At 55.4% G+C, this 12,210-nt stretch overlaps 1 protein-coding gene across 2 annotated transcripts in view; it reads right to left on the bottom strand.

The window, feature by feature from the left end:
* The window catches only part of GRIN3B (glutamate ionotropic receptor NMDA type subunit 3B), a 33,076-nt gene extending 21,555 nt beyond the window's left edge, over positions 1-11,521 (bottom strand). For both annotated transcript variants that reach the window (XM_053295164.1, XM_053295165.1), the window contains exons 1-2: positions 10,797-11,521; positions 67-662 (exon numbers count right to left, since the gene is read on the bottom strand). In XM_053295164.1, coding sequence (XP_053151139.1) covers positions 67-662; positions 10,797-11,297 — 1,097 coding nt within the window. In that variant the 5' untranslated portion in view covers positions 11,298-11,521. The remainder of the gene's footprint in view (positions 1-66; positions 663-10,796) is intronic.
* Positions 11,522-12,210: the final 689 nt, after the last annotated feature.

The raw sequence follows: 12,210 nt of genomic DNA, 5'->3' as shown, positions 1-12,210 counted from the left end.
ACGTCTTAGGAGTCCGGAGGAGGAGAACGGCGGGGGCATGTGGCGGGAACGGCTCGCCTTACTCACTGGGAGAGGTAGCGCCCGGAGGACTCCGAGCCGACCACGTGCTTGTCGTTGCAGTTCACCATGCTCTGGATGAGGGTCAGATCCGGCCGGATGTACACTGCCTGGGAAATGGCGCGGGCCACCAGCTCCAGGGCGTCCTGGATGAACTGCTCCAGAGAGGGCTTCTCCACCTCCCCGTAGGCCAAGAGGCCGAGGGGCAGCCCCTCCGTCTGCAGCTCGTCCACGTTCTGGGGCTGCCCCAAGACCCAGTGGAACTCCTGGGCCACCCCCAGCTCCTTGGCCATCTGGAAGACCAGCTGGGAGAGGTGGCTGTCGCACCCGAAGAGCAAGGCCGGGCCGGACAGATCTCGGAACCGCTCCAGCTGCTGGCGGAGGCGGCCAGAAAAGTCCGGCTGCTCCAGGAAGCTCAGGTCGACCACGTCCGGCCTCTCCAGGTCGGCGTGGCTGGTCCAGGTGTCCAAGAAGCCGGAGACGTCCCAGGCGTGGCAGAGCAGGAGGGTGACCTCGTGCCAGTTGTTGGAGCGGAAGATGTTGGCCCACAGGTCCAGGAGGGTCTCGAAGTCACTGCTCCGGTACATCTGTAGGTGGAAGGGGTTCTGTGGGGAGTGGGGGGGGTGCAAAAAGGGCAAGAGAAGTCGGGCAACGTTCCTGGATTTCAGCCACGATTTTCACAACAACTGGCAGAGATGAGGCGCTCCCAGAGATGAGGCATTCCCAGTTCACTTTCGTACACAGGAAGGAATGCCTCTCCTAAGAGGCGACATCCCCTTTCTCTCAGACATGAGAGAGAATATCTTTTCTCGGATGAGGCATTCCCTCTTCTCTTTCATTCACAGGAGGGAATGCCTCTTCTAAGAGAAGGCATTCCCCCTTTTCTTTCATACACTGGAGAGAATGCCTCTTCTCTGCCATACACATGAAAGAATGCCTCTTCTAAGAGGAGACATTCTCTCTTCTCTCAGAGGCACACCAGGGAATGCCCTGAGACAAAGCATTCTCTCTCATACATGGGAGAGATTTGGAGGGGGATATGTATTTTATCTTCCCGCCTCCCACAGTTTAGGACAGGTGCGCAAAACCCTTCTGATGTTCCAAAATGCAGAAGTCCTGCTGGAGTGGAACCAAGATGCCAGATTCTGGGAACATTGACAGAACTGAACGGAGGAAATCTGCTCGAGCACCAAGTGCACTGGCCGTATAATCAGACCCTGGTGAAAATGAAGTGCAGGAGAGAAGCACTATGCTCAGAGACACTCTTGGTTTATGATTCACAGGTAAGGATCCTGGGCTTTTCTCCAGCTCAAAGGAAACTCCCTCAGGTCTCCTTCAGCCTCACTGCCTTCCGCCAGGGAACCCCAGACATACAGCCCAGAAGGGAGGGCGGGTTGGGGTTCTCTTATAGGAACTCCGCAAAGAGCTGGGGGCCCCAAGTGGAAACAGGAGTTAAGCGGCCACTAGAGGGCAGCAGAGTCCGGTGGCTAAGTTGCAACAAATATCACACAAATCAGGGCAAGCAGAGAAGACCAGAAAAGTGTGTGTGGGGGGGGAGTTCTATTTGCGGGGAGGGAGGGCTGCAATCCATTTCAATTCCCTGCCTCCCACCCCCACCCATGAAAGACCAAGGAAGCAAAGGGTTTTGCAAAAGCCCCCGGGGCCATTTTTCTTGATTGCAGGGTGGCAGCGTCAGTGCGCAGCCCAGAAAAAAGACCCCTCCATTCTCACGGTACCAAAGAGCCGTCTCCTGATCCCCATGGCCGGAAAGCTGAGCTGAGAAGGGCCAAGAAAACATCAAAGCAAGAGGGGACTCCGAGGCAGAGTTGCGGCAGGCACCCTCCTCCGAGGGCGAGGAAGGGCCCTGCGTCTCTGTCCTGAGCAGCCACACTGCCAGGGCAAAGACGAGGGCGACAGACCTGCCTTTAGGAGCCTCCACTTTGACTCCCCAGGAGAACCGGGAGTCTCCCCTCCCCAAGACGCGCCTAGAACCTTCCGGGAGATATTTCCGCGCCTGGTCCTTTGCCATCCCTTTTTTAGGAGTCTGTCCGGAACGGAATTGAGAAATACAGCCCCATAAAACGCCTCGCTCCAAGTCGCACCGTCAATTTATCGCTTTCGACAGGAGGCAGAAGGGATGTAAAACTGCCCAGACAGCACTTCCAGAGCTTGGCCAAAATCACTCGGACGCCCGGTTCTCATCCAGGGCACGGTCCAAGGGGAACGACAAACCCAGGAGAGATTTGTGGCCCAGTCTCCCAACTTTGCCCTGCTGGATCGGGCCCATCAAGCCCAGCATTGTGTTTGGCCAACAAGACAGGAGAGGGGGAGAGCCAGTCCCGCGGCAGCAAGCATGAATTGCCCCCTCTGCTAAGCAGGGTCCATCCTGGTTTGCATTTGGATGGGTGACTACACGCGAGCTCTGTAAGATAATCCCCTCAGAACTCAGTGGAAGAGCTTCTAGGCTCTCGTTTCAATCCCCAGCAGCATCTACAGGTAGGGCAGGGAGAGACTCCTGCCTGCAACCTTGGAGAGAAGCCGCTGCCAGCCTGGGTAGACAATTCTGAGCTAGATGGACCAAGGGTCTGACTCAGTATATGGCAGCTTCCTAGGTTCCTAAGACACCAGCGAGAAATTCACAAACAGCCTTCGCCAAGTGTCTGTCCCTCAGGACTTAGTCTTGTAAGGTAGACTACCACTGCCCACAGAGGTTCTATTTAGCCCTTGTGGCCGACAACAGCCAAGGGATTCATCCTGGATGTATCTGTCGAACTTCCTCGTTAGAAGTTGGGCAGATAGTAGCCGACGCTTCACCTTGCAGCAGTGAATCCCATAATTCTATGGCAAAATTAAGCAGCGCTTCATGGCAGTTCTACAGCCCTTTTCCCACCCCACAGCCAGATATATGTCCACACCGGGCCACGCCTCCACCTACTCCATTTTGTGGCTGTGAATTTCAATTCTGGGGATTAATTTCAGAAATTCTGCCAGTGAAGCCAGAACCCAGGAAACGCAGGACACAGAGCGAACTTCCAGAACAATAAAGGGAATGGAATTGGGCAGAAAATGCTCACCCTTAATCTGGGTTGATTTTTAATGACTCCCGGAGGTGACCTTGACTCAGCTGCTAATGATCTTATTCGGTATTGTGTTTAAGCTCTGCGCGAATCACCCTGAAGCTGTGTGCAGAACGAGGGGATAGAAATGTCTTGAAAATAAATCTGGGCTAGATCTATTTGGCCAATGAGACAGGAGAGGAGATCTGCTTTGCACACAGAAAGTAGAAAAAGAAGATACTCAAGAAGAAAAGGAAGGAAGGAAGGAAGGAAGGAAGGAAGGAAGGAAGGAAGGAAGGAAGGAAGGAAGGAAGGAAGGAGGACCGTGTCCTTGACCATGTACAGAGTGTCTTTCCTTTACCACTAAATAATTAAAGCATGCCGTAACATCTGTGATATGAAGGGGCCTAGAGCTTGCCAACTTTTGATTTTGGAAATACTCTCTCTCTCTCTCACACACACACACACACACACACACACCAGATCTAGAAAAGAACTTGCCAGACTATGGGAGGAGCCTGAGAGAAGCGGGCGGAGCCTGAAGGTTATAGGCGGAGCCTGAGAGAACCTGGCGGGTTATAGGCGGAGCCTCACCCAGCTGAGAGCTTTATGGGGCCAACTGTGTGTTTCCTCTTTGGACTGACAGTGCACTGACCCTCACAAGGGTCAGTGTTTCCTCTTTGGACTGGCTCCTGACCCTCACAAGGGCTTCCCATGCCACGAAGCATCCACAGGCCGCCTTGATCCTTCTGTTCCATGATTTTAAAAAATGATACTCCATTCCAGCCAGTTTCTTCCCAGCCTGAGGTAGCCTGGGGCAAGCAAACACCGGCCTCTCCCCCTCTGCCCCTTCTTTGGGAACTCAGGACCCTACAGTCAGCGGCCGCCAGGAACTCTGCCTTTCGCTTCCTCTGCATTACAGCCACCATTAATTGGAGCGCTCTCGAGGGAAAGGCCCTCGAGGGCATTCAGGTCCTTGCCCACGAAATCACGACATTAGGATCACCCTCGGCCTAGAGCGGACGCGAAGACCTCCGGCGGCTGAAATCCCAAGCCAGCCTCTCCCCCAACGCCCCCTAAATATGCCGCGGCTACTCCAGCCTGCTGAGGACGCGTCCTTTGGGAATATGCCTCTGCAAGGAACATCCTTGAACGCGGCTCATGAACGCTGGGATCTTTTCCGATCAGCAGAAACGTGGGGGAGCCGGCAGGTCAGCCAGAAACGCCGGCTTCTTCCCTCTGCACTTTGCAGGGCTCCGTTTTGGCCTCTTGCATAATTCACCACTTTGGAAAGCAGAAAACGAAGGACAGGGGCGAGGGGCAGCCACGGATGTGGCCAGGCACGCCCTGGGGAAAGTGGAATTCGAAGGATGCTTCCGAAAGGGGAAACTTCTGAGAATCTTTGAGGAGTGCCAAACGGGTTTCTGTGGGACAAGTGACATTTCTTAAGGGGTTTTTGGCCCCGAGCGTTAGTACCGCACTGCACACACTGTGAACTGAGCAGGGGGTTGGACGAGAGGACCTAAAAGGTCCCTTCCGACTCTCAAATTCTGTGATTCCAGATTGGGGGGGTTTCAAACAGAGGCTGGGTGGCCACTTGTAGTAGGCTGTCAGGGTTGCTGTTGCAGATCTCTGCACTGAGCGGGGGGGGGGGTGGTCTAGAGGACCTCTGGTGCGCCTTCTGACTCTTACATTCTAGGAACTTGGAAGCAGATTTCAGGGTTCCTCAAAGTGAAATTCCTCTCAGGGCATTTCTGCGTCTCTCTATTTCTCTCTCTTTTAAGCCAGTGCTGGCGTCTGCCCGTTTTTTTTCCACCCAGGGCTTCTTGGGATGGCCCCAGGCAAAGAGCCGAGACAAAAACATTTGGGGGTTTGGGGACTGGAAGGGGAAGAAGAACAAGGAGGAAACAGGATGGCGGTTCACAAAACCTGGAGTAGGACAGAGAGGTCCACCCTTCTCTCGCAAGGCCAGAACTTGTGCTGCTGCAATTCTAGCAAAGCAGGCTACCAGGACAGAGACAATAAGGGGGTCATTTTGCACCCTGCACGGCTAACTTGCGAACAGAGCAGAAAGCTCCCCATTGGCGCATGAAGGCGATTGTGGGCTACCTCCTGTGCACCTGGAATTCAGAGGTACACTGCTCCTGTCCATGGAGGTTCCATTTAGCTATCACAGCCAACAGTCCTTTCTTGGATGAATCTGTCTTGTCTTTCTAAGAACAAGTCCACTGTGTCAGACCAAAGGTCCCCCCGGGGTGAGTAGGCATTGCTAGACCTGTTCTTCCTTTGTGAATCTACAAATCTAGGAAGCTGCCATAAACTGAGTCAGACCATTAGCCCCTCTGTCTACACTGACTTGTAGCAGCTCCCCAAAGTTTCAAGCAGGGGTCTCTCTCAGCCCTACTTGGGGATGCTTCCAGGGATTGAACCTGGGACCTTCTGCGTGCCAAACAAGGGCTCTACCACTGAGCCAGGGCCTCACTGCCATCCTTTGCCTGAAGTTATCTGAACTTATCCATCCTTCTCAGAAGCTATCTGAACTTATCACCACGTCATGTGGCAGTGAGTTCCACAAGTTAACTGTGAATGCATACTTCCTTGAGGAACACCCTCCTAGTATTATGAGAGTAAGAAATGTCCCTCTCTCCACTCTAGCAACAGCCTTTTAATCAGGGAATCATATGATGGGTCTCACTTACCAAGGGGAAACTGAGGCTGAGGGTAAACAGACTGCCAAGGGCACACGATGCACCCCATGGCAGAGAGGGGTCTGAACATAAGAACAGCCCTGCTGGATCAGGCCCAAAGCCCATCTAGTCTGGCAGCCTGTTTCCCATCGAGGCCTACCGCATGCTTCTGGGAAGCCACACAACCAGGAGATGAAGGCATGCCCTCTCTCCTGCTGTTGCTCCCCTGCAACTGGAATCCAGAGGCACTCATGAGCCTGGAGGTCACCCAGGGCCACCAGAATTAGTAGCCACTGATAGGCCTGTCCTCCACAAATTCATCTCAGCCCCTTTTAACGCCATCCAAGCCGGTGGCCAGCGCCACGTCCCATGCGGAGAGTTCCACAGATTAACTGGGCACTGTGTGAAAAAGCATTTCTTTCTGTCAGCCCTAAATTTCCTGGCAATCAGTTTCACGGGGCGACCCCTGGTTCTAGGGTTGTGGGAGAGGGAGAGAAATTTCCCTCTCTCTGGCTTGAACCCCCACCCATGAGACCCAAGACAAATGCGCTCTCTCTTTCTTTTTCTCCACTTAACGACACCGGCGCTCGTCTGAGGACAAGGGACCTCGCCGTGCCAAGACCTGGCCATGTTGCCTCATCCTTCATCTGTTGCTGGAGAGATCTACAGCGCCACTTTACCTTGGATTCAGAAGTTATCTCCTCTGTAATGACCATATTTTTCAAGCCACAAGCGAACCCTGTCAAAAACTCCCAAAGTTGCAGATTATAAGTTTTCCAATTCCTCCTCTTGGGGAAAACAAAACACACACCCCCGCCGCCAACCAAAAACAAAACAAAAAACTGCCAGTGCTTGTGACCGCAGACGGCAGCTTCAAGAACACCCCTTCCAAAAAACGGTGGGTGCAGCACACACACCTCCCAAGAGATCTCAGCTTAATGAGAACCAGTAGATATCCTTGCAAGACCTGAACGGCCTGGCGAACAAGTGACCAACCGTCCTCTCTTCTTTCATTTGGGGGACGGAGCCATAGCTCAGTGGTCTAGCCTCTGCTTTGCATGTGGAAGGTCGCAGGTTCTGGGAAACTTGCTGCCAGTCAGTGTAGACGGTGCTGAGCTAGGTAGACCAAGGGTCAGACTCAGTAGGAGGCAGCTTTGTTTATTATTATTATTATTATTATTATTATTATTATTATTACATTTATATCCCGCTCTTCCTCCAAGAAGCCCAGAGCGGTGTACTACATACTTGAGTTTCTCTTTCACAACAACCCTGTGAAGTAGGCTAGGACGAGAGAGAAGTGACTGGCCCAGAGTCACCCAGCTAGTCTCATGGCTGAATGGGGATTTGAACTCGGCTCTCCCCGCTCCTAGTCCAGCACTCTAACCACTACACCACGCTGGCTCTCGTATATGTGTGTGTATATATAAAAAGATAAAAACAATTCAAGGAAAACATACCAACAGAATGCAGCTAGAAATTTAAATGGAGCACAGGACAGCTCATCGTCCAAAAGCCTAAATAAAAAGGGCAGTCTTCACTTCATATTTAGAGGAGATTCTATATAGCTCAGGGGCAGAGCTCCTGTTTTGTATGGAGAAGGTCACAGGTTCAGTCTGGCAGCATCTCCAGATAGGAAAAGACTAACTGGGAAAGACTCCATTCAGAAGAGATGCTGCCAGCTGGTGTTGGCAATGCTGAGCTAGAGGGACCAATGGTCTGACTCAGTAGAAATCATTGCTGTGTTCCATATTGTGGTGTGACATACACGAGGCACAACTCCACAGCAGTTAATCAGAGACTTGCCAAACAGCCCAAGGAATACAGGGGGCCTAGTTGGTTATAACTGGGGGAAGTCAAGGGGTGGGATAAAGGGCCCCCCAAAAGACACCCCCCCCCAAAAAAAAATCTAAGCACGGCCAGTAAGACTTTGAAAAGTGTCTTATTTCTCAGCACCACTTTGCATTCATACTGCACTTCTGGGCACCCAGATCCCATTCCTATTGTCTGGTTGTAATTTGCACAACAACCCTGCAAGGAAAGGAAGGGTCATTGATATGCCCCACATTGCAGCTGAGGCCGAAAGGGAACGGCTTGGCAAACCTCAAGATCTGAGGAGCTGGATGCATTTTGAGAACTCAGCTGGTTCTCACATCTGGGCCGAATGGATGGCTACATCTTGGTTCCAGAACACATGATCGCGATCCAGAAAGTGTCAAGACTAAAACTCTAGAAGATAAGTAAGTGTACAACAATTCTCTGAGCATATACAGAGTGCTTTTCTCTCCGCTCCGAGCGATAACCCCCATTTGAGTCTTCAGTGTGCTAAATTAAAGTCCGGGGGCTGTCTGGGTCCAAAGATATGAGGTGGGTTCAGTTTCAATTGAAAGTAATCAGAGAAGTGGATTTCAGACTGAGCCTTTTGCCCGGGTGCTGGGACGAAATTGGCGGCTTGCAAGCTTGTGAGAGAAATATAAATTGCCTACAGGTGAAACAGGCAGCAAGGAGCTGGAAGGATGTTAGACAAAAGGCGAGATTCTCCAAGATTGCCCGTCTCAGCCGTGACTGAGAGGGGTGCACGATTAAAAAACGCACACAGGAAACATCAGGGTGCCCCTCCAATCGTGCTGTGCGACCTTGGGGAAATATCAAAAGATTTGCAGATATTGGAGGGAGGGAGAGAGAGAGAGATTCCCCAACACCACCAGCAGCTCTGGCTGCATATTTTTAGCCAAGGCTGGATTTGAAAAATAGAGACAGGAATGGAGACATCTGCATCCTGGGGTGGGGTGGGTGGGTGCCCACCACCCACCTGATCTAGCCTCTTCTCCCAAAGGCACAAGGTGTCTGGTTGCACCAAAATATGGGCCCGGATTTGGGGCACGCTGGTGCATAGAGATCATGGACTGCCCCCGGGGGCCTCCTTCTGGCTTCCCTAAATGATCCATATTTTTCAAACCATCAGCTGCAGGCTGTTGCAGAACAGACGGGGGGGTAGGTTATACAACCAGCAACCATCCGTTTCAATGTGACCGTGTGCCAAAGAGAACGAGAATCACACACACAAACACTCACACACACACCCCAGTTCTGTCCTGGGATTGCTTCCCATCCCAGCGTGCAACCCCCCCCCCAAGCAAAACTTCGACTGGAGGCCTGATGGATTACAGTAGCTTCGGGGCATTCTGGGCAGGGGGGTCTTGAAAGCTAGGCTGATGCTCAAAACCCGCACTCTCCTCTCTCCCAGGCAAGAAAAGCTTGTTGATCTGACGAAGGAGAAGGTTGTTTCTGGTGCAAGGAGGCCCGGTTTCTGCCCTGCCGGTTCTAACACCTCTTGGAACAACACCTGGTTGGGAATGGAGGAGCCAGACCCAAGACAGACCAATTCGGAGAAGCAAGCAGCTAGTCCTCATTGCCCTATGAGCCAGTTCTAGGCAGGAGGACGGAGAGCCCCACTCAGCACCAAGCTCCCAGCATGGAGCCCACCGGGCAGGCAGAGGTGAAGCCTGAGAAGCGAAGCGCAGCGAAGACAGGGTCGCCCCAGCAGGAACATGTTTTTCCCAGCCAAGGGGCCACCAGATCCCAGCACAAGCAATGCGGGATGTCAGCTGGCTACTAGATCTTGGCACGGACGTGGTCCCTAGTGGCAAAGAGCCATCTGACTGCAGCAGGAGGCACTGGCTTCAAACGAACGAACAGCTGCTGGATGGGGAAAGCCCCTAGGACCCAAAACAAAACACACAGCAAAAAAAAAAAAAAAAAAAAAGGATCACCAGATCCCAATATGAACTGGCCCTAGACAGAAACAAGTTGGAGGGCTCCGACAGAAGCCGGCTCTGAAAAGCAACAGGCCCCCGCCGAAAACAGGCAAACAGGCGGCCAAGTGCCGGGTTCCAGTCTCCGTCCTCCAAGCCCAGCCCAGAAGAGATTAATGCAGACAGACCACAGAGGCTGGAGTTCAGAGCCTGCCAGGACACCACTTTGGCGCTGGAAGGATTCGGCTTTCTTTTAAGCCAAGGATTCTCAGCCTTGGCTCCCCAGAGGTGGTGGGACTACAACTCCCATTGTCCACCGTTATGCTGCTGGGGGTGATGGGAGTTGTAGTCCCACCACTGCTGGGGAGCCGAGGCTGAGCGTCCCTGTTTGAAGGCCTTTCTTCCAAGATGTGTGGGCCTCCTATCTAGTAGCATGGAGAGAGGAAGGCTCTGCTACAGACGTTCCTACTTTCCACTGGGAAACAGCTGAAGACAAAAACAAGCGTTAAGGCAGAAGTTCTTACAGATGTACCCCCCGAACCCAAACATGTTGCATGAACTGGGCAGGAATTCAAAAGCAAACTGGGTAAATTTGTTGGACTATCTCGAACACTATCTCGGACTAACAGAAAGAACCCGCATTCTGCTTCCAACAGGGGACAGCTGGATGCCTCTCGGAAGCCCACTGGCAGGGCAGGAAGGTGGCGGCTGCCCCCCCCCGCCCGCTGGTTTTTGGTGCAGCTGGTACTCGGAGGTAGACTGCCCCTGCACACAGAGGCTCCACTTAGCTTTCAAGATCCCCAGCTGTGGACAGACTTGACCTTCACATGGTCAAGGAAGATCTATAACGACATTTGCGGACTCAGATCAACACACACCCAACTAACCGACAGGAGGTAGCCGGAGGTGGACTGCTCCTAAACACGGGGTTTGACTGAGAACCTTGGTGGATCAGACTGAGGGGCGGGGGGGGGCAGCTAGTCCAGTACCCTTTTTCCAATGGGGGACAGCCGAAGGCCTTTGAGACGCCCATAAGCATGACACTCTGTCCCCCCCCCCCGCTATTATCTCGACCCTCCGCAGCATCCTGGCACCCAGAGGTAGACTGCTCCTGGCCCTGGAAGCCCTCAGGCGCCCACCATCCTCATTGAGGCCGGACCTGTGTCCCCCGCGCAGCACGAAGCAGGTGGGCTGCCCCTGGCCCTGGAGGCTCGACGGCGCTGCGTCTCGGAAGGGCTTACCCGCGCCCTGAAGGGCATAGGGGGCTCCTGCTGGGCACCTTCCTCCCCCTCCTCTTCCTCCTCCTCCTCCTCCTCCTGGCGCTGGACGATGCTGACGAAGGGGATCTCCAGGAAGGCGGCGGCGAAGTCGAGCTGGAGCAGCTCGCGGCGGCTGGCGGGGAAGGCGAGCACGGCGGCCACGCCTCGCACCACCAGCGCCTGGCACAGCCAGCGCGCCAGCGAGGCCGGGTCGCGGTGCTGGGGCGCGCCGGGCAGCACCTCCAGGCTGAGGTTGTAGGGCAGGGCGGCGGCGGCGGCGCGGCTGGCCCGGGCGAGGGCGCTGCGCACCCGGCTCTGCTGCGCCCCGGCGCCGCGGGGCAGGAGGGCGCCCAGGCGCACGGTGTGCCCGATCCGGGCCAGGATGTGGCAGGGCTGCGGGTGGCCCCGGCCCGGCGCGGGCGGCAGCAGCAGCAGCGGCAGCAGCAGCAGCAGGCTGCCGGCCAGTGCCCGGCGCAACTCCATAGAGCAGGCGAGGCGCAGGCAGGCAAAAGTTTGGGGGCGCCCGGCAGCCCGGCCTCCGCCCTCCCCCCGCCCGCCGGCGCTGGGGGGAGGCGGCCGCCTAGGGGGGCAGTGGGCAGGGCCCGCCCATGGGGGCCCCGGCAGGAGGGGGGGCGCCGGAGAGAGAGCCCCGGAGCAGCAGCAGCAGCAGCAGCAGCTGGCTCCGCCGGCACCGCCGCTTGTGCGCTCTCGCTCGCCTCTCTCCCTCTCCGGGCGAAGCTGGGGGCTGCCGTGGCGCCTGTGCGCCACTGGGGGCGCCAGAGCCGACCGGAGACCCGCCACCCCCCCCCCCCCAAATCTCATTCTTTTTGGCAAGCCGGCGGGTGGGAGGCTCGCAGCATTGGCTGCCCACTGATCAATTAATGCCATCAGCCCAGAGAGGCGGGCCGCCCGCCTGCCCGCGTCCCCGAGAGCCTCTTGGAGAGAGAGAGAGGGGAGCTTTGCTGGGGGGAAGCGGCGGCGTCGGAAAGGCGCCTCTGAGCGTGTGCAGAGAATACAAGGGAGAGAGAGAGCCCACGAAGGCGCCAGAATCGGAGGAGGCGGCGGCGGCGGCGCAGAGGTGAGGTGACGAGGCTGAGCCAGCTCAGCTCCGACGCTCTGGGGTGGAGGGAGGTGGTGGCGGCTCTCGGTGGCTCTCTGAGCATATGCAGAGTGCAGAGACGGGGGGGGCAGGCGGGGCGCGGCGCCCGGGGAACCCAACGCAGGGGGAGGGGAAGGGCTGGGGCATCTCTGAGCATGGGCAGAGAAGGGAAGGGAGCACGGGTTGGAGAGAGGCAGAGAGATCAGGCTAGACTCCGCTCCAGGGCAAGAGGAGGTGGGCGGGCAGACCTCAAGGATGGGAGAGAAGAAGGAACTGGGGAGGAGGCGGGGAGGCAAG

Source organism: Hemicordylus capensis, chromosome 2 (assembly GCF_027244095.1).
Source record: "Hemicordylus capensis ecotype Gifberg chromosome 2, rHemCap1.1.pri, whole genome shotgun sequence".
Classification (NCBI taxonomy): Eukaryota; Metazoa; Chordata; class Lepidosauria; order Squamata; family Cordylidae; genus Hemicordylus; species Hemicordylus capensis.
Note: the sequence above shows the minus strand (reverse complement) of the source record. Positions and strands in the feature narration are given on the sequence as shown.